This window comes from Dromaius novaehollandiae, chromosome 8 (genome assembly GCF_036370855.1).
Source record: "Dromaius novaehollandiae isolate bDroNov1 chromosome 8, bDroNov1.hap1, whole genome shotgun sequence".
NCBI classification, from domain to species: domain Eukaryota; kingdom Metazoa; phylum Chordata; class Aves; order Casuariiformes; family Dromaiidae; genus Dromaius; species Dromaius novaehollandiae.
The window spans coordinates 38,239,377-38,261,828 of NC_088105.1; the positions used below are offsets into that span (position 1 = coordinate 38,239,377).

At 42.8% G+C, this 22,452-nt stretch overlaps 1 protein-coding gene and 1 long non-coding RNA gene across 2 annotated transcripts in view; one reads left to right on the top strand and one right to left on the bottom strand.

The window, feature by feature from the left end:
• Window positions 1–22,452, top strand: part of LOC135329068 (uncharacterized) — a 177,870-nt gene that overhangs the window by 17,030 nt on the left and 138,388 nt on the right. The window contains exons 2-3 of the long non-coding RNA XR_010390275.1: window positions 15,982–16,128; window positions 17,812–17,933. This is a non-coding gene — a long non-coding RNA (uncharacterized LOC135329068). The remainder of the gene's footprint in view (window positions 1–15,981; window positions 16,129–17,811; window positions 17,934–22,452) is intronic.
• JUN (Jun proto-oncogene, AP-1 transcription factor subunit) lies at window positions 8,135–10,226 on the bottom strand. The gene has a single exon (XM_026105134.2). It carries the CDS (start codon window positions 9,698–9,700, stop codon window positions 8,756–8,758), a length of 945 nt encoding a protein of 314 aa, XP_025960919.1. The 5' UTR covers window positions 9,701–10,226; the 3' UTR covers window positions 8,135–8,755.

Below are 22,452 nucleotides of genomic sequence, written 5' to 3' on the forward strand. Positions count from 1 at the left end.
CTCAGTACTTTGTTTCTTTTGTCACCTCACCTTGTCATTGTCACCTTTAGCATTTGACTGGAAGTATAACTGGCTTTGTTAGTAGCAAATAAATATTATAGATACTAACTGTAGGAGCATTTCGTTAACCAAATGCTACATTCAACCCACATGCACATAACCATGGAAGCAACAAGCCTTTTGGATACTGCCAGTCTGGCATTTCCTGTCCAGTAAGAACACAGAAGCGATTCTGCACATGGGAACGATGACAGTGAATAGAGGGGGCCAAGGAAGTAGCTTCAAATTAATTTTTGATGTGCTGGTATATTTTGCAAGTAAATTCAAAACAGATATGTAAGCCAACATAAGGAGCATGTGCAGGGATTTCCCTTTATAAGACTTTGAACAGTAACCTCACTGCCCTCTTAAATAATTTTAAATATATATGCATAAAGTTAGTCATTTATCAATAACAGTTTCATTAGCAGGTATGTGAAGGACTCACAGTTCTCATTCAAGTTAATAGGTGCATGAAAAATGTTCACTGTGAAAATTAAACCACTTTTTACCGGGTCTGTCCATATGGGAGGTTGAGCTTGTTTAACCAAAAGTGTGAATTCAAATTATGTTAGTAAAACTGGCATAAAATCTGCCTGGGCATTTGCATAGTGTAATTTAAATTGGGAAGAATGTATCTGAGAGTTCTGACTTGATCTCTGATAATTTGAAGATTGCTAGTGAGTGTTTGTTTCAGAAGATGCCACAACCCTCTTGCTTCTGCCTGCACTTATGTTCCACCTCCTCTTCTGCCCCCCATCATTTCAGCTGTTTGTGGAGCTGTGTAGTTTACCAAATAAGGGAAGCGATGCAGATTACATGAAGGTTTTTTGCTTTTTGGCTAGGTTATTTCTAAACTGTCAGTGTCCTGCAATATTCCAAAAAGTTGTACCAGCACAAATGAGGGAGTGGAAAAGAAGAGGCAAAAGAGGAGGGGAAAGGGTGGCTGCTTAAGCTGGCACTGATGTTAAAAAAAAAAAAAAAAAAAAAAAAAAAACTTACACTCATCAAAGCTGAGCTTCCTAAAACTTGGAGGCTGCTCTAGCTGTCAGTGCTGGCCTGGCAGCTGCAGCAGTTGAAGCAGTGGTGGCCAACTGTTCAGCTACTGCAGTCCACAATCTGGCATATAAGCTTAAGCTGCTTTATTGGTAGGTTCTTAAAACATGACAGCTAAAGCTACTCAAGGTCATGCAGCAAGGCCCCAAGTTAAATCAAAATCAGTGAAATAAGAACACACATATTTTTATATCAGTTTAAAATAATCAGTTTTAAAGAGCTAGACCAGTGTAACTTTCTCATGAAAATAGAAGTGTGCTTTGGGTCTATTCAGATTCCTGATGAAGAATGAAGTATTTTCAGAGAAAAATATTTTGCCCTTGCTCTTTTGCTTTATTTCTACTCTGGAAATTGTGCCATCCCTGTTTCCCTACATAAGTAGAATATGATTTTTAAGCATGTTTTCTTTCCACTATTTTTCAATGGCCTGGTTTCCAGAGCTAGCATTTATTTCCAGTATCTTTAGGAATCATACTACTTTTCTGTAACTGTCAAGCAGTAATTTAAAGAAGAATCACATCTGTCAACTTTATTGTTGCTTTCACAAAATTGCACAGAAGTGAAAGTTGTCAGTAACTCTGAAGCTCAGTCAGGGGCACTTCCCCGACTGTGCTGAGCTTGGGTGGTTTGGGGAGTGCAGAAGTGGGAAAGAACATTCTGAAGTCTCTAAGCGAGCTAATATGTTAAAAGCCCCTAGCATTGGTTACTAACCTTGCTGCAGTCTAACTATAAACTCTTGTACTGTCAGTTTTGTAGTCAGCCATGCTTACTGTATAGCTTTCTATAGTTTTATGTACTTTTTCATACAAAAGCACTTTGTTAAATATTTAGAATACATATTTAGAAATATTTCGTCTGGTTCAGTCAGGAAGCAGAGAGAATGGGCAAGCAAAACCAAACAAGAAAACCAGAGATGCATTTTGCCCTGAGATTTTTTGCCTTTTCTCCCCTTCAGATATTTGGGTTGAACTCTTGTTGATTAATCTAGCACAATAGGGGTCATATCTTGATCAGGACCCAGAAACACCAGTGGAGGGTTCATTATATGTCTTGCTTTTAATGACTTCTTGCAAGGAGTTTTAAGCAGTTAATGTTTGGGGATTCTTTAATGTAAATAAACAATAGCATACTTTGTGTACGTGATGCGGTAGAGGAAAACTTTGCATACAGGAATTTCTCTATCATTAACATGTGGTAGATGTTTGCAGAACTCTTCTTTTTAAGTAAAAAGGAAGTGTCACCTGTTTCTAATCAGGTAATCACTGTAGCCTGTTTTCAGTCTATCCAGCTAAAGGCACTTAAGTTAAAAGAGCAGTCAGGTTAGGCATAGACCCTTCTGGGTAGCCATTTAGTTTACCTGAATCACTCTCTGAAGATGTCTGTGCTTTTCTGCTAACTGTAAAGAGAACTGGTGGTGCCTCCTAGCCTACGTACCTCTATTAGGTGACAGAAGTTAAAATAAATCCAGGCACGTCTTGAAAGTGTTATGGCATCATTTAAAAGGAATGTTCTCTGCTTGACTTCTCAAGATAAAATGACCAGGATTTGCAAGGTGGGTGCAGAAGCTTAGGATTTTGACCACTGTTAAATGTTCTAAAACTGCTTTTGGACAGAAATGAATACGACCTTTTTATGTGTGCCAAGATGCTTTGATTTGCGGTCACACAGAGGTCACCAACTTTGAAAATCTCATTACTTGAAACAAATAGGCTCTAATTTTGGTAATGCTAGGCCATGCTTTAAAACTACCAGTAATCATTAAATGGAGATTCAAAACTTCTGAAGTCATCTCTTTTCAATATGCCTGCTATGCGAATCGCTTTGTGATTTTTTTTTTTCAATAGCAGCATTTGTTTGTTTATACCTGCATGATAAATGTTTTTGTGACTTCTTATGTGAGACGTAAGAGGCACAATAGCTACAGCCATCCAACAGCCATCCCCACTAATTCAGTGTCCCAGATAAGAAGAATTTAAAAATTAGCAATGGATACTTTGGGCTTTGAATCCTCTGTTAGTGTCCCCTCGAATAGCTCTGGTTAGTCTGTGATAAAATGATACAGGATCTTCTTACTCATTGCAGTAATTAATTTTAACAGCTTCACTGGATTCTTAAAATAATCTTTTTTGTTCTGTCTGCATGATGCCTGACTTCATATGAAGACAAAATTTTCCTGACTAGCACAGCCTCTGACCAAAGGCTCCTGTGCGGGTGTCTGTGCCGTTCAGTCCACGACTGTTTGCTTTTTAGCTCCATCTGCTGGAATTGTCTCTGTTCTGTTTCTTACATCTTTGGTGTTACGCTGTCAGGTTTGACAGGCAATTGGTTTAAATTTAAAAGAGAACAAGGAACACAGTTCACAGTTTGGAGGTGTTTCTAGCAAGTTGCTGGTCACTTTGTTTAGGGAACTAGCCTAAAAATTGCTTGAAGAGTACAAAGCTCAAAACACAAAATAATCCTCAAGTTTAAGGAAAACAAGTATTTGTTCTTCCTCTGATTCTGTTTACAAAGTAAGTTTATAGGTATCTTTATGGATTTGGATTCATCCAGTGAGGTCCTGACCTAACAAGTTCTGTCTTACTTATGATTTCAGAAATAGGTTACTCACTTTATTCATTTTTCAGAACTTTTTGGCTTTTACTCTAATGTCTGTTGTTACCCTATAACTAAGAAAATTAGCAGTTTTCAGTATTTAATCAACACTTTAAAAATCCGTGCTTTACCACATATAGCTGTGTTTCTAGTATTTCAGAATACTTAAGGACAGACGTGACCGTGATGAATATCTGATTTGATTTTTTTGTAGTTCCATTGTTCCCTAGCAAAATGCACTGAAGAGAATAATAGGCAAAACTGGAGAAGAGGGCCCTGCTGTGCAAAAGCTCTCTAAAATTGTTTAAGTTGTCTGAGGCTTTCAGGGTAAATTATATGATTACTTTCTACCAGTTTTCTTCCTAAGAAGGACCAGTTCTGTTCAGAGACTATGTTACAATGTTCATGTCAACAATAATGTATACATGTAGAATTAGGATTGCCATCAGTTCTTGGGTGCAGACACTGGCAGTGCATATAACTCTACAGAACAAGCACTTTTCCTCTGGAATAATCACCATCTCAAAAACCAATCCACCTACACTTTAATTTTTTTTTTCTTTATTTGGAAGGTTAATACCACCTTCCTTCTCCCTGTCCTGCAGAGCTAATGCTAGATGTTACTAATGTATAGTCTGTTTCATAATGGGTTTGAGTATATTATTATTTTAAGTATTATTTCCTTGTTGTCCATCTCCCTATTACATAATATTTTGTGTTTGCTTATGCTAGTTGTAACTTTTATTTTTCTGTATAGCCATTTTTGACTAGACCATTTTTAGTTTCTTGGTGTAGGTAAATCTGTGTTGTTATGCCTAAGTCTTGGGAATAGGAAGGAAAAGCTGGAGGACAGAGAATGCACGAGTCTTGGAATTAAAGATAAGTTGTGGGTTTTTTATGGGTGTGTTATTTATTTTCAGTTTTGCCTCGTATCTCGTCTGGACATGGTGCCTCTTACTCCATGGTGCACTGCACAGACATGCATGCTTGTACCGAGCTGAGCTGGTCCTCAGCAGTCTGTCGCTGTAGAGCGATGCTGCCCGAGCTAATGAACCCAGAGTCTCGGCAAGGTTTATTCACCCAGGCAGGGACTGTGCTGATGCAGCTGTATAACTTCCAGTTTTGCCACTGGTTCAGGCTCCACGCTGCACTGTGCAGTGTGTGTATGTGCTGTGTGAAACTACAGCAACATGCTGTAAGTTAGATTCCTTGCTTCCTGCAGCGCTGTGGGAATAAATTCATTAATACGTATGCAGAGATGAGTTATACTGGAAGGCCTGCCTACTTTTTCAGAAAGTAATTATTGTAATGGATTCCCTAGGCCTCTGCATGGAACAAAACTGTCAGGCTACTTTTTGCATAGGTTGTGAGAGAGAATGTTTGTATTTCGTGACAGTTTGCTATGAAATGGAAAGATAGCAAAGGCACCTCTTCATCAATAGACCTCAGTGTTGAGTAGGTGTGCACTACTCTGCAGCTGTATTTAACAGTGCCATGTTCTGAGGTCATTGTTTTCTAGGCCTAAGTAGACTTAGGTAATTCAAGGATGGAGGGCTCTTAGTAACTGTTACTGTCTTCTGAGAGTAAAAATGGCTGATTTGTAACTTCTCCCCACTGTAGAATAAGTTGGATGTTACCGTACGTTCTGTAATGACAAATACTTTAGATTTAATTTTTTGCAGTGAGTAATCATGGTCAACCACCCATTGTAGCTCACTTGTATTCAGGGGGTAAAAGTGTGAGGGGTTTGTTTTTACTACAGGCCCAAATTCTAATTAGGATTTCTGACACCCAAACATGTTGTTCTGATTAAAGACTCTTTGCCTAGGCATTTCTGTGTAGCCTGCCCTGTTTGAAACCCTGCCTTTTTCTGACTTCACTTCCTGAATCCGTTGACAACACTCACAGCCAAACAAAATACATGTTCACAATGCTGTTATTTGCAAAAATATTCCCTTGTGAGTACAGCTGGGGCAACAAAAAGCGAGTTTCTCTCTAAATCTCAAAGAGAAATGACTATTCCTTGTAGGAGTAAGGCACATCATGCATTAGGCAATTTTAGTCTCAAGAGTTAAGTAAGTGTTAAATCTTTGCATTTCACCATGTATAAATGCATGCACGTCTTTCATTACAGTCGTGCTTATTGATCACTGAGTGATCTAGTAATATCCTAAGCGTGCTGAATTTTAATCTGTGCTGAAGTGAACCAGATAGTAGTAACAGGCTCATAGCCCACCAACCTGTTTACAAAACAGGCGGAGGTAGTAAAAACTTGCTTTGCTTGTGCTTTCTTAGGCCTGATCCCCAAATGGGATATGAGATATGTGGAAGGGCTCATGCTATTTCACCCTAGTGAAACTGCGTAGCTGGCATTAACTGCTATCTTGGTTGATGGTAGATTTTTCTGATACGGTCACCAGCATGTCTTGAAGCAGACTGCGACAAGTGCCTCGTGTCGCGGAAATGGACCTATCGCACGATGTCCTCTTGATTTAGCAGTGCTGTTACTCTGTAACTTTCTTCCTTGTGCTACAGAATGTCATACTTAAGAGAGAAAACATATAACTGCAGTACTAAATGTGTGTATATGCATATTAGCATAGGGTGGAGCAGACTGTCACTCAGCTGTATTTAATTAACATAGTATTTTATATAATGTATTTATTTTTTACGTAATTAGGTGATTAAGCAAAATGCTTGCTAGTAACATCTATTCCATAACCCAGCACTGCTGAGAGTTAAACCTGCACCTTTGCAGGTAATTAATCTCCTTGCCCTGCTTATTTTGCTAGTTGGCACTTGCTAAATCCCTGTAAAACCACACCCAGCAGTGCTGTGTATTATCCCTCTGCTGTCTATTCCTACATATGGTCAAAATCAACTTACCTTCCGGGTTGCTGACATCAGCAAAATGTTCTCTTGGCAAACTACAATATCCTCCTAGTAACCCTTTGTTTGGTTAGTGTTATTACAATTGTATGCCTCTGACAGCAGCACACAGCATCTAAACAGTGACGGTCTTGATACTCGTGTTATTGTGTGGAAGGCTATTACCATAGTATTATGTTTTAAACATTAAAACAACCCCTCATGATAAAATCCATGTGCTATAGGCAAAAAATCACAGCAGAGAAAATGTACTTTGATGCTTCCTTTAAGGAACTGATCTCTTGACTCACATTAGTTGGAAGTTTCAGGGTATCATTTTGATAACAGTAAATGTAAATATATACAGCTACACAGTCACCTTATGAAGTGACTTCAAGCAAGACTGACCCTTCAATTAAAATTATGCTTATCCTTTTTTTAATTAAAGGAAAAAAGAAAACTTTAAGGCTGCCTACTCTAAAAAGTTAATATGGTTACTTCATTAATAATAACTCATTATTAGTATTTTCTGCCTCTCTTTTGATGGTATCTTTCTCCTCTTAGCTGTTTGGCACTGAATATCAAGCAGGAAAACATCTGGTCTTCCTTCAAGTATATGCATATTAAATTAAATGAACTGAGTGCAAGTGTGTTGAAATTTTTGGAACAGTTGGAAACAATTGTTTCCCACTGAAAAGTTTAGTATGCTTCTAAGGTAGATGTTGTCATTGTATTAAAAAAGATGAAACAAGATTTCTTTTTTTTCTTTTTCTTTTTTTTGAATGAGTAGTGATAGAAAAGCTGTTATAACTCTCTTCATTTGCCATTAGGTAACTTAGCCTAAGTAAACTTAGGTAAACTTATACCCAATTTTTCTATTGGTAAAAACTTTAGAGCCTGCAGGAACATCTGAAAGGGAAAGGAATTCAAGATAGGGAAGGGGTTATGGAATTGTTTTACTGTGACAACAGTATTGTCTTAATATTTAAGAGACAAGGATCAGCTCTTACCTAGCAAGAAACAGGCAGGAATAAAATTGAATACTTCAAGTTTTTAAAAGCTACAACTTGTTTTAAAAAAACAAAACAAAAAACCCCAACCCCCCAATCTCTTGCCTTACACATGTTAAGGGCATTAGTTTAATAAAAAGCAGCCTGTTATAGTTCAGACTATTACAGCATGGGGCAATTTCATGCAGTGGCAGTCAACCCTTCTCCAACCTGCTTAACTTTGAATCAGCTCTCTAAACTGGCCCACTAGATTATGGCAAGCAGTCTAATCAAGTTAAGACTCTAAACTACACGATAATGAAGATTCAAAAAGTTATATTCCTTTAAAGGCCAGCACATTACTTTTCCCTCTACTCCTCACACATTCTCCAGGACATGCCTGTAGTTACAGAATAAGTTTAACATAATCCAATAAGTTTAACATAATCCCTGCCCTTCTGACTTCAGAATAAAGGGTATTTTCCTGACTTGGGTACTGGCAAAAAAAGTGTGAGGGGGAAATGCATTTTAATTATTTTATTTTCTTAAATATAATAGAACCTTCTAGATTTTTTCCAGAAACAGAAACATTAAAAAAATTATACTTTATTACAAACAGTAAACTCAGAGTGCTAAAAAAAAGGAAGAAAAAAAAGCCTCTTATTTACAAACAATACTGGGCAGTGCCCAAATAAACAACATAAAAATAACTTACAAAGTCATGTAGTTTATTGACATTAATCAACTTTCATAAAATAAAATAAAAAAAGATATGTACATACACAATTTACTTGAAGGCAGGCAGAATAGGTTTTTGTTGTTGCTGTTGATCAGCCTCCCACAAACCTCCCTCCCACTTTTTTGTTTTTTTTTTTTCTTAAGGAATACTACAGAAAGCAATCTACAGTTTCTATTGCAGTTTAACCTTTAATACTGAATGATCATCGAATGTTAGGTCCATGCAGGTCTTGGTCAATGTTAAACGAAGATCTGACGTCTCATCTGAGCAGGAACAGCACTTCTTGGAGCGGTGCTGACTGCTTCACTACTAACTCAAGCTGAAGGCTTGCCAGTCTTTCCACACATGCGCTTTGCAGAGCACAGGCAGGACTCAACCTTTCAGCTTTTACCATTAGCTTTATGTATCTGCCACTTTGGGTTTTCTGTTTAGTTCTACCATGGTATCATAGTTCTTATTCAAGTCAGTCTCTTCAAAAAGTTTGCAACTGTTGTGTTAGCATTAGCTGGCACCCGCTGTTGACATGGTTCATGACCTTCTGCTTTAGCTGTGCAACCTGTTCTCTGAGCATGTTGGCAGTGGATGCCAGCTCTGAGTTCTGGGCTTTCAAAGTTTTCACTTTTTCTTCCAACCTGGCAATCCTTTCCAACTTCCTTTTCCGGCATTTGGATGCTGCAATTCTGTTTCTCATGCGTTTTCTCTCAGCTTTGATTCTCTCCTGTGACTCCATGTCAATAGGGGACAGGGGAGGTGTTTCCCCTGGCATTTCAGGTACAGTCTGAGGTTCTTCTTTCAAAGCCTGAAGCCTGGGGTGCTGCACTGGCATCTGGGGGTTTATGTGGTGTTGGGGTGCGTAGCCCATGCTGTTCGCATTGTAGTTAGGCGCGGAGTTGAGTGCGTTGGGGTTGAAGTTGCTGAGATTGGCGTACACCGGAGGCTCACTGTGCAAGTTAGTATTGAAACTACTGTTGCCAGCCATAGAAGACACAGGTGCCATGCCACTGTTAACAGGTTGAGCAGCAGAGGTAACGCTGGGCAAGGTGTTCTGGTTGTGCAGTTCGGCTAGGGCTCTCACAAAGCCTTCAGCGAAGCCCTCTTGCTCGTCAGTAACGTTTTTGGGGCAGAGGAACTGCGTCGGGGTCGGAGTGGTGGTGATTAACCCGTTGCTGGACTGGATGATGAGCCTTTCCAGTTCGGGTGACGCCAGTTTGAGGAGCCCGACATCGGGGGAGGTGAGGATATCGGCATTCTTGTTCCTCAGGTGAGGCTTGAGGTTGCTGGAAGGATCGGACAGGTTCAGAGTCATGTTCTGCTTCAGCACTTTGGGGTTATTATATCCATACCCGCCGCTTTCCGGCGGCACGAAGGTGGCGTTTAGGGCATCCTCGTAGAAAGTAGGTTCCATCTTTGCAGTCATAGAACACAGTCCGCGGAGTTGTACCCGAGTCGCGGTCGGCGGAGAGAAGCTGCTCGGCCGCCGCTCGCGCCCCGCTCAGAGGAAGTCGGCGTGAGCGCAGCCGCCTCGGGCTCCGCGGCCCGGCCGCAGCGGGCGCAGCCCGGCTCGCCGCCGCTTCTCGCCGGGGCGCGGGCGGGCTGGTGCCTCCTCCTGCCGCTGTTGCTGCCGCCGCGCAGGGGGCCCGCCTGGCCCCGCGGGGCTGGGGAGGCCGGGGCAGTGCCGCGGGACGCCTCGCCGCCCTCCGCCGCCGGGACGGGACGGGACGCGCCGCCGCCACAAGTTGCCACAAGTACTTCCCGGCCGCGGGAGCCGCCGCGCAGGAGCTCTCTCGCCGCTCGCTCGCTCGCTCCCCTCGGCGGAGCCGCCGCCGCCGGCCGTGCTGCGCCGCGCCGTGCCCGGCTCCGCTGCGCTGCGCTGCCGCCCGCCCCGCGCGCTCTGAGCCCTGTCCCGGCGTGGAGCCTTCACTTATCAGCGACCGGGAACCCGCTAAAAATAGCCCATGATGTCACCCCGCGGGCTCCCCATTGGCTGCCGCCGCATCTCCCGGGGGAGGCGGGCCGCTGGCCCGGCCTGTTGCATATCAACCGGTCTCCATAGCCACCCCGCCCCTAGAAGCTTCTCAGCGCCGGCGCGGGGCCTTGTGGGATGAGGTAATGCTGGCGGCGGCTCGGGGCATTGTGGGCTGACGTATTGTTTTGAATATCTGGTTACCCGCTCCCAGAGCTCGCGCCGGGTTGGACGGCGGCGGGCGGGGCGGGGGCGCCTCCTTAACGGTCAGGTACCAACGGCCGCCCGGAGGGGGGGCGGCGGGCACGTATCCACTTACCGCCGCGCCGGAGCCGCCGCCGTTAAACCGCCGGTTTTCTCCTGCTTTTTTCGGGGTTGTGTTTTTGCTTCGGCGGCGGGGCGAGGGCGGGCCGCCGCTCTGCCGTGCGCCGGCGGTGCCCCTGGCCGCGGCCGCGCCCTCCCCCGCCGGTGGTACGGCCCTTAAGGTGGCGCTCCCGGCGCTCCGCGGGAGCGGGGGGTGGGGGGGAACCCTCACGTGATTTCCCCTGCTGCCCGCCGTCCCCTCGCCCGTGCGCCTTCCAGGCAGGGCCGGGGGCGGCGCCCGGGCCGAGGCGGCCGCGCGCGGGGCCGCGGAGGGCACAAACCGCCGCGGGGCGGCCCCCGCCCACGCTCCCGCGGCGCTCCCCGCCGCCTCGGCCCGCCCTGCCGGCGCGCAGGGGCGCCCCGCGGCCGCGCCGCCGCCTCCGCGGCCTCGCCTCCGGCCCGGGCCGGGCCCGGCCGGCTGCTGGCTCTGGCGGGAGCCGGGGCGCGGCGCGGCGGGCGGCCGTCGGGGGCCTCCCGGAGGGCCCCTCTGGCCCCGGAGCGCCGGGCCGCCGCTAGCCCCGGCACTCGGTTATGCGCGTTTTATCTGATAGCCCGCGGTGGCCGCGGCCGTGCAAATGAGGGCGCGATTGCCACTACGTTAATCGGTGGTGTCTGTTCCCGGGCTCGGGACTTGCCGGGAAAATAGGGCCCCCCCCCCCCCCCCCCCAAAAAAAAAAAGGAAGAAAAAAACTAGTTCCAGATGAGTTTCTCTAAACTCATTCTCCAAGGGGAGGGGACAACGACAGCCTAATTTTAGAAAGAGTGTCCTAATAGTGCTGTGGAAGTACAGGTTGGTTAGGAGGAAGAAAAGAAAAAGCTGGAGTAGAAGGGCCCTAATCAAGGAGACTCAAGTCCATGCTGATGCGCTCTTCTCGGTGCAGGAGCAGATGGCTGATACCTAGTTTATTCTAACTAGTCCATGACAGACTCGCGTGTGTTAGTTTAGTGTATCTCTCTAATAAAAGGGTGTGCCCCACTGCCTGGATTCATTTTCCTGACCTTCCCCCTCCTCGCCCTGCCGCACACCCTCTTCTCTTTGGGAGGTGTGAATTTGTAAAAGCTGACATGCAGTCACCTCTGGGATAAAGTGCAGCAGCTATTTAAGGATGGACGGGGCTGAAGAGGTGTACTGTATCACGTTGTGAGTGGAGCGGCAGTTCCCCGCGCTTCTAACGCACAAGTTTTCTGTTGTAGAGTGGTCCAGCCCTTTACCCCATTGCAGAATGTGGTCTACGGTATTGAATCACTTTTTGTGATATGTAAAGCCAACAAACTTATATCTAGGTTTGAAAAGATACTTTCAAATTCTTCTGTACTATTTTTTTCGAGACATAATGACATATCTACCAGTTACAGTATAGGAAACAACAATGAAACAAACAAACAAAAGCAGTTGTGAAATAAAAGTCTTACATTATTGCTCTTTATTTTTCTTTTCTGTTTTCCCCCTAGTGTTCCCACCTGATTTCAGTCAGTATATACATTTGACCACATGGCCAGCACTGGTGTTACTTTGTAAGCTAACTGGCATTATGCATAAAACAGTTGCAGTTCTTAGTACATTTGCGTTAACAATCCATAGCATGAAATACAAAGTTTGCTCATGAATTAGTGGCCTTCTGTATGCTCTTGGTATACATGCTGCCTTCACGTAGGCAACGTGTGTGCGTTGCAGGTTACTTGAAATTACTCAGCTACCACTGTAGTTTCAGCTGCATGGTGTTTTTCAAAACAGCATGAATTACCGCATATGCATAAGAAAATCCCTTAAATTCATTAATGCAGTGAATGTTAGAAGCAGTTGTTTAGCTCCTTTTTAATCATTACGTACAAGATAAATGGAGGCCAGTTGCTGACTCTTCTGACACAGGAGCCAGGGGGCATCAAATGAAAGTGGCAGGTTCAGAACAAACCAGCAATATTTCCGCACAAAATGCGTAGTTAAGCTTTGGAGCTCCTTGGCACACTAAAGGTTTCATGGGTTTAAAAGTGATTAGATGAATTCACAGAAGAAAAATCCCTTAAGGGCTCTTGAATACAATACATCTCTGGTTCTGGAAACCCCAAAGCTGCAAATGCCTTGTGTCTGTGAGAGCATCCTGAGGCAAAACTGCTGTGTGCTTGCCCTGATTTTATGTGCTGCTTTAGGTATCCACTGCTGGCTACTGTCAGAGATAGGGTATCTAGTTGGACGTGATAGGGCTGCCCTTACATTCTTGCTGCCTTAAAGCTCCCCACTGAGATACACTGTAAATGATCCCTCTCTGTTGTGTCAGTGTACAATTTTGATGTTTATAAAGGGCTTGTCTGTGCAAGGAAGAAACTCTGGAGAAAGGTAAGGCAGGAATTTTAAGCAGTTTGTTGTGTGGAGGTTTTTTATTATGAAATAAGAATGATTTTTAAATGAAGCTGAAAAGTTTTTTTTTTTTTTTCTGGTTTCTGTTACGTAGGAAACCTGTACAAATCACTTGCTTCAATCAGTTTTCTGTATAGACAAATAATACTAATTAAGTTCATGCCAATGAATTGTTGCTATATTTAATCTGTCAGAGTTCTGTCTTTTTGATTTATGTTTTTGTTTTTTCTGTAAGTCTGTTTTGTCCTAGAAAGCCAAGTCCAGCTACAAATCAGGAATATGGTTGGTGTAGCTTTAACTGCTCTATATTAATAATTTTTTTGTGTAATCTGGAAAAACTGCTCCCTTATGGTTGGTCCAGTTCAGCCCCACCCATATCAATGCAAGTTTTTCATTAGCTTCAGTGAGTGTTGGATTGGGATAGACATATTCACTCAAGTCATTTAATTTCTTTTTCTTCCCCCCCCCCACCCGTTTTAGTTTTTGACTTCCTTCCTTTTACAAAGGTGGAGTTTGAGGACTAGACATTCCAGTTTGCTGGGGACATGTTGCTGCTGAGGCCTGTGGCTGTGGGGGACACCCATCAGTCCGCTCATGATGTTAATTGCTACTCACCTCGGGGTTATTTGGTCCAGGCTGGCAACAGACAGTCAAGCTGGTCATAAAGGTTGTGCGTAGCAGGAAGGCTCTGGAATCAGACAAATTGACGTTGCTGCTTGTTCCGAGGGGATTTTCTACCTCTTTGAGTCTAATACGGGAATGATTGGTGAGCAGGTGCTTAGCTGAAGACAGAAGTCTTGGCTGAGATTTCGGCGAGGTGCCAGGTTTACCATTTGAGATTCACTGAGTGCCACGGATCACAAAACAAGAGTAGGCCCTGTGAATATAGAGGCAGTGATCCTTCGTGGCCATCAGCCAAGGAGCTGGGAATTTTGGTGACTAGGCTCCTGATTTATTAAACAGCTATTACTTTAGGGCCTTTTCCCCCTTTCCTGGTGTCCTTAAGTAAATATACCTTTAGTAGAATGAAAGAACACTTACCGACGCATTTATAAACCATAGCCATTTACATGTCTCAATAAACTAACTTGTGGGTAGGGACTGGGAATTAACTATATATCTCTGTTGATGTGAGAAGCAGATACTTTGACCAGCAGTAATGTAGATTTTGATTTATAAAGTTCTCTACTCAATCAATACAAGACTGACTGAGGCAGTCAGATAATCTGAATAATTAAATGGCTTTTCAGGGACAAATTAAAATTTCTCGTACATACCACATCCGTCCAAATTATATTTGGTGTTCAGGAACAAATGGATTGTTTTGTTTCACTGTTGTAACACAAATGCTTTTGGCTTATTTTTTTGACCACTTGTAAAAAAATAAATGGTAGTTTCTACTCTTTTCATAAAGGAAACAGTGCTAACAGAAAGAAGAAGCTTGTTTTCATGCAGTGCTTTTTTAAACGTAAATATTTTACAGTGTCTTGCTTTCCCCCTCAATGGAGATGCTTCCATGATACGTTTATTGCTCTTTTTTTTTTCCCCCCTCCTCACCTCACGCTTTTAAATGCGCTATCCTGTTTCACTGCTGCATGAAGTGAGTGAGACTGGGAATCCGTGGTTCTTCTCCATGCTGCTTTTCACTTGTTTGAGGAATTACTATAGAACAGGTTCCCCAAGCTGAGACACGCAAGAGTTTGAAGAGTGGGAAGGAGCAAGCATATTTCTTTTATATCCTATATTGGAATGTATTAAACGAAGCTGGGAGTGACAGCGCAAAAATAGCAGAGTTTTCTTAGGGTGAGTGGAAGGAAGATAATTTGCAGAACATCTGGTACTCCTGCTCCCAAGTCCTCTCTGGTTCCTCAATGTATGTTTTCATAGTCTCTTCAAATCCATCCGAGTCTACACCACTGCTAAAAGAGGTGCCACATCTTCTACCGCCAGCTTCAGGTTTCCGTGGCCTTGCTTTTTGCTCCCACTAGGACTCATGTAGCCAGGTAGAGATCCAAGGACTGGATCTGGCTGAAAGCTGAGCTGAAATAAAAAAGAAAAAAAAAAGTTTGAGGATACGAGGGGAGGCGTGGGAATGTATAGGCCAGGGGAAGAGAGGGGCTCTGAACTTGAGGTGAAGGACACTGAAACCACATCTGTAAAACAAGACCAAACACTAGTCCTGAGTTAGCCTCCAGTTTGCACATGAAAAAGACTCTTCAGAACTACCGGCACTTGTAAATTAGTATCATGTCCATCTCCTCCACCCTCAATTAGTCATCACATAACGAAGCTATACTCATTTAGTCCTTTTCATCTTTCTTCTTGTCAAGCCCTTTAGCCTGTCCCCCTCACCTACTCATCCCACCAATCATTTTAATTAATCTCTGAATTTCTTTGAAACTACTAGTTTGTGGAAGGGAGGAAAATGAATAGGTTAGAGAGACAAGACTGTGAATGATGGAGGTGGGGCAAAGTTAGGAGGCTTTGCAAGACCTGTTGGGTTACCTCTGGGGCAGGACAACAACACTGACTGTAAACGTAGAGTGCAGAAGTAAGGAAGGAACCACTAAAAAAATATGTATATATATAATATATATACATATTCCTTTTTTAAGAAAGCTGTCTGCACAGTTGAAACCAAGAATGAAAAGATTTTATGTGATTGTCTCTAAAATGGATAGAATGATCTTATGTTTTTCCAATAGTTGTTTTACTAGATTACTCACTGTCAATTTTTCCTACTGCCAGTTAGCTTTATAGAGGATTTTGATGGTCATTGCTAGTGCTGAGAAATATTTTTTTTCAGATGATTAGTGAACTATATTCTTTGGTATAGAAAGAACTGTACATATTGCATATTTCTGGTTAAAAAAACTGATTGAATAGAAGCTAACCATATTGCTTAGAGATGAGTCTGAAAAGGACCCTGGGGTCTTGCTCCCCATGCTTTTTAGGCTGTTACAAATCTAAATGTCACACTGTTAATGTCTCTCTGTTCATTATTTTTATACCATAGCATACCTAGTGCTCTGAGAATGACAGAGTTGGGCAAAGTCCCCATCCTGTGGAGCTTCCAATCGGAAAAATCCTCTACACATGAACAAGGCTGGCAGAATAGCAGTTGATCCACAGTGGGAGCCCAGAGAATGAAGTGGGTTTGAAGGTAAGCTCTAAAGGAGGCACTGGAGGACGTGTGGCATATGGGAAGCAGACGCTGTGTTCAGCCTTGTGAGCTGGCAGCATGAAAAAATTGTAACATACAAACAGAAACATACAAACTCTGAGTGTTGAGGAGGCAAATGAACACCTTTGATGAAAAAAATACCCTGTTTCAGGGCAGAGATCCCAGATATTACTGAGAGGCAGTTTCATTGCAGGGAGCTGAAGTTAGCTGACAGTCCGATGTTCCCATAAACACATACTAAAGTACGCAGTGGCAACAAAATACATTGATTTATGATTGCAGATTGTGATTGTAAGCCTCAGAGAAGCTGTTTAACCGTTGAGGGCCCTTGATGAAATAACTCAGTTTTGATTATGGTCTTAGAATGGATACAAAATGCTTGGGTTTTTAATTAATAAACAATCTGGCATTCTATCAAAGTTGACACCTCACTCTATCTTAGCAGCTGTTGGAACAGTAGGTTCCTGGCAACCTGGAATAAAGCAGTGCCTGCGACAAGAGAAGCAAAGGAAACGAGTCTGCATGAGACCAAAAATGCTAGTGTAAAACACTGTAGAGCTTAGGGGTTTCCAATGAAAAATCAAGCTTTCCTTCTCCATGCTATGGGTTCCAGCTTAGGTGTGGACGGTGAGTTTCTGTTACTGGATATCACTAGTGGTTGGTGGCTGACAGGTGTAAGGACACCTATCTGAATTTGAGTAATGGTTTTGGTTCTGCCAGCAGTAGCAATAAACAGGGAAAGCACTGAGCAGTGAAAGTAGGTCCTGCAGATTGTTCCTTCCCAGGGATTATAGTGGCAGAGCCTGTGGGGAAGTTTACAGAGTGCCTGCTCATGTAATTCAAATGGAAGCATTCACTCTGGATGACAGTCACTTGTGTTGGAGTCATGGTGTGGGTGCATTAAGGGTTGCCAAATAACTAAGGAAGGCATTGTAGGGAGAAAAGGGCATGGCCTAGGTAAGAGGATACCTAAAAGCACAAACACAGCTAGAGACTTCAGTTTTGTACAAGAGGCTGCTAAACTGCTACTCTTCCTCACTCCCAGGCGATTAATAATAAACAGCCTGGCTTTGATCACAGTTGACGTATCAGCACAATTGCGTACCTGCACGAGCCATCCCTGTCCCCTCACAGGATGGGGATATCCTGTTCTCATCCACAGTGACCCCATGGAACTTGCACAGGAGAACCAAGCTAGCTGCAACTTTCAGAACTGGTGGTGTTTCTTCCTTTCTTCAGCAACAATTGTAGGTAGTTGCAGACACTGCAATGCCTATGTGTTCCTCACTTCTGGAAGGGAAGTAGAGATGGAAAATTGTATCCGCAGTCAGTATTGATCCCTCCCTGAGATCTTGTTCTGCACAACAGGTTTGGGAGCACAGTTCACATACATACTAGAAGAGGTACTCCATGAACAACAGGCAGTGTGTTTGGCAGACACATTGGTCCGTTCACAGGACTATTTACACAGCCTGTTGAGAATATGCCTTTTTATATATTTTGCACAATGTTTGAATATATAGTGTTTGAATATATTAGGAACAAGTTGGTGAGATCAAGAAAAAAATTCAGGATAAAAGGACAATAAGCAAAAGCCAAAGGGCTGGGATGCCTGCTAGCTGAAATGCAACTTTTTTTTTTTCTTCTTTTTCTTTTTTTAAGGGAGCACAAATAGAAAGACATTCCAAAAATGGCTTTGCAGTATTTAAAGGTCTGGGTACCCGTTGTAATGTGAACATATTTGCTGAGGCTTCTGTTCGGCTAAGAATGGTCTGTGGACTCAGGTAAGTCATGTGAGAGAGGTTAAGCACGTGTGTTGTAAGAGCTAATGGTACAACGTAGCCTTGTTCTATATGAGCACGTTTTGTGCTGATGTTTTCCAGCGTTCCTTACAGTCAGTATAGGAAAAGGTGTGTGGCTGGAAAGCCTGCAAGTCCAGACAAAGATGTTTTGGGTGGGGATGCTTACAGCCTATTGCCAGGTGCTTCAAGTAGGCATTTATGTCAAAGATCTGAGGTCAATTCAATGATAGCCAATTTCAGTCCTAGATGATTATATAAATATTAATGAGAGCAGTGGTTTGTTTTATGTTTATTTTATTGATCTGGAAAGTATCTACCTAACCCTGTAGTGATGGTGGTGAGGAGGGTGGGGGGTTATGTGTTCTTTCAAGACAGCCAGGAAAATTTACAATGTAAAGGAAAAAATTATTCACGTTTTTAACATCACCTCATGAGTTTAATGAGAAGTAATCTTATTTTCTGTACATCTGTAGAGGGGAAAAAAGGGGGAACAGAATAAACTGAAATGTGATAGAAGCCTGTTTTTTCCTGCTTTTGCCTCCCTGCTGGATGACCTTAAGTCACTTTTGCTTCTCTGTGCCTCGGCTTCCCTGCCCATAAAATGGGCATGATGAGACTGAGGTCCTGGTAAAGTAAGAAGATCTATGGAAAAAGATGCTATACCAATGCTATGAACTAATATTATTAATCAAAAATAGCCTTAAGAAAAAAAGGTACAGAAAAGGAATGGAATTTCATCTGGAAGAAGATCTCGGATTATCTAAGTTCTTATTAGTATAAAATATTTGTTACTGGCCCTATTTGCTTTTAGGATATCAACCATTGACATTTTTATTGGTTCATCAGCCTTGTAACGCATTTTGAAACTGACCCAGGACTGTGCAGAGTATATACTGGCACTTAGATTTATGCCATTTTCACTCTCTGGTCGCTGTCTGACATTTTGACTGGATATCTTCCCGTTGCTATGGGTCAGCTCTATTTTAAGGGTTTTTTTCGTTGCATTTAGAGTCTCTGCTGCGAGAGGCTCTCGCAGTGATTTGCTGTTGTTAATGTCAAAAATATCGCGTAGTAGGAAGTATTACGGCTTCCTTTCACAGAAGGGGAAACTGAGGCACAGGGATTGAATCTTCTTCAGAATCGCCCAGATAGTTTCTTGGAAGCTAGGAAGAAGCCCCAATGCTTATCCGATGCTTGGAAGCTAGGAAGAAGTCCCAGTGCTTGTCCGATGCTTGGACAGCAAAATGTCATGTGAAACGGAGGAACTCTTCTGCATTATACATCCCATGCCTGGGGAAGAGGACGTGTACAACAGCCACTCCTTCCTCATATGACTGGGTATGGCTAGTTGTGGGGAGGTGAAGCCCCCTTGGCCGCCTCCACCCAGTAAATCTGCACCTAAGCTTTCTTGCATGTTTTTATGTACATGTATATTTTTAAATGCTATGCATACAGCAATAATTTTTAAGAAAACCAAGGAGTGTTTTTTTTACAGATGTAAATCAGCACAATGTAGTTCCACAAGCACTTACCGCCAGCACTGCTGACAAAAGAGGCAGTCCTGCCCTCTTCCTGCTCCCACACTGTCCCCTCCCTTGTGCTGACACAACCGTGAGGTGAACTGTATTGGGAAATATATCTAGTTCACATCTCTCCCAGGAAAAAAACTGAATGGCTGGGGAAGGAGAGATTTGCTTCTTTCCAGATTGTCGCTGGCATATCCCAAGTGGAGTCCTTGTGGCACCACCATGTTAGTGGAGTTCGGTGGTCTCCATTACAGTCAGGAGCTTCATTTGTTTGTCCCGACAGCTTCTGGCTAAAACAGAATTACGCTGCAGCTGGAAACTCAATCATGCGAGTTTCAAAACATTTCATTCATACGTGGTCCTCAGTTGATTCTTAATACACCTTTACTATAGTCAGTATTGCTTCGTAAGGCTGTCAACGTTGCAGTCAAATGAAGGCGAGTCTCAAGACTTTGTATTGTGTAAATAAACCTTGTGCCTAGCAGGGTGTCACGGAGTTAATGTAAAGCCTGTGAAAAGGGGAGGGCGTGGGAGCAGCATGCCAGTGTTCACATTCTGTTTTCTGCACAGGATTGCAACAGGATTGCAACAGCCCAGCCTATCTGAGCCGCTGCACGTACTGTAAACACGTCTCTGCGCCTGAATCTGATATGGGTGGTGATAGAGTCATATACCTTCCTGGGAAATGATAGTGGAAGGCAAGGCTTCATTTTAAGGAAATTCTCAATAAGCATGTAGGAGTTTTCTTCACAGAAGGCTGATGCTTTCCAGGTGGCCCACCAGGCAGCCGAACAAAGGAAATGTATATGGCAAGATTCACTAAAGGGTTAAGGTTTCAGGGTGAGGAAGGGGAATGTAGAAAATTCCATGAACTTTAATAGTTATGCTTATATCTGCCGTGTAGCTCTGACTCCTTTTTTGTTCACAGATCTGTAATCAAGAGACAATTGACAGGAATAGCCACACTGGTAAAAATACACAACAGGTTTTGAACCAAACAGCATTTCATTTGCAAAGCTGTCTGGAAAAGTGCATATCCAGGGTATGCTTTTTTGAGGCATAGTGGGAAGTTTTAGCAAAGGACAAGCTATCTTTTAGAAAGTTGTGTGTTTTTTTGTTGTTGTTGGTTTTTGTTTTTTGTTTTGTTTTGTTTTTTTTGTCAAGCAAGTGCTTTTCTGTTGGTTTCAAAATCCTCCGTTGCTTTTAGTAGGATGATTTCCACACCCCCCCCCGCCCGCAAAGAGGATATAAACCATAAGAAACATTTCTGTGGCGCTTGCTGCCCCTCCCCCTTTTCTCTCCCTCCCTACTCCCCCGAGCATTGGGAGTTCTCAAAAATATTTTAGTATCCTGGAGATTAAAAACAATGTCTTTAATTTGTACTTATCTTGTAATAGCTTTGACTTTCACCGCCTTGTCCTCCCCCGTATGGAGAGTACATGTGTGTGCACTCCCTCTAACATAGTTTATATGCTCACTGTCAGGTTCAATAAGCAGTTTCTTAGCATGGCACCTTCCCATGTGAAGATGATGTTTCCAGGTCTTGTCTTAGCTCCTGCTTCCCCCATGCAAAGTGACTCGATGGAACATAGCTGAGAAGAACAGAAATAAATACCGGCGCTGTCAGTAAATCTTAGCTGATAAATGGAAATTAACTCTAGAACCTCATGAATCTACTGGCAGCATAAATGTAGGGCAGCTGTTTACATAGCATTTTATAGGTGTTCCAGTTAGGCAGGTTTTGCCTGGTGCCTATTTAAAGTTTAGGCATTTTATTAATAGCGTGTCTGAAAAAGTTTAAAACTATAGTGCACTAACGCACCTCTTAGGTAACATTAAAAAGGATGTGGTAATCTGTTTAAGGATTCTCTGCGTAAATAGGGATGTTACTAAAGAGAATTAAGATAAAATGTAAATATAAATAATTGCTCCTGAAACAAAGAAAAATTGGCAGGCAGCCAGATAGAAATTAGAAATTTAATTAGTTTTACACCACGGGCCTAAATCATACTGGTGGGATCTTGGGTCTATTCAGTAAATGGCAAACCCCTTGTTAACTCCAGTAGGACCAAGGATTTCCCCTTCGCAAATGGATATATATGGGTAAAATTTCCCAGAGTGTATAAACATGCTATATAAGTGACCAGATTGTCACAGATTTGAGTTAGAGATACTTTCATTTTCAGTATCTCCAGTAGAGCTTCTTTTTTGCAAGACGAGGAGTGTTAACTCTTGTGTCTGAGCCAAAATTCCAACCTAAGCAGAATGTACTCATCTAAATTTCCCTTTTGGTTTCATTTGGACAAGGTATTCTTTGGTGTAGTGTTGCTGTGTACTGTTACAACAGTTGCTGTGTTGAGAGCTTGGGAATGCGCCTGCATGGAAGAGGTTACATAAAAACTGGAGCATTATAATCTCAGAGAAACCCCTGAGTGTGATGTTTGAAAAGGAGAGGGGAAAAAAAAAAGAGGGAAAACACATCAAAGAGTCTCAGTGAGAGTCCTAAAAGGAAAAATACTGATTATATTTGTTTTGATTTTGTCTTACATGAAATAAAAGATGTGTGGTGTGTCCTAGGTCACCACCCGAAGGGGTGTGTGCTTAAAGACAACAGAATCAGACTCCAAGACTTCTATGTGGTTTATTTTGGTTGCAGGGCTGGGAAGATAAGATATAATTGTACCATATACATAGTGGTGCTATCAATCTGATAGATTATGCTTCCCATACACCTTTGACCACCTTGCATACTCTCTGCCTGCTAATCTGTTTCTAGCAGGATAGCCTCTAGCTTTCTGACCGTTCAAGAAACTTTCCACTACGATTTTTTTTAACAGTTGCAAAAATGTTTTTCTTTCTCCAAATGTGCAATTCTTCCCTCTAATGAAACTAGTCAGAGACTAGCATGAAATGGGTAATATTGATTACTAAATCTTATGCTAGTTCAGGTTCAATAAATTGTGACTCTTAGGGGC

What these genes read in the sequence shown, in the direction of transcription:
- JUN (XM_026105134.2), bottom strand. Translation starts at nt 9,700, where the DNA reads ATGACTGCAAAGATGGAACCTACTTTCTACGAGGATGCCCTAAACGCC.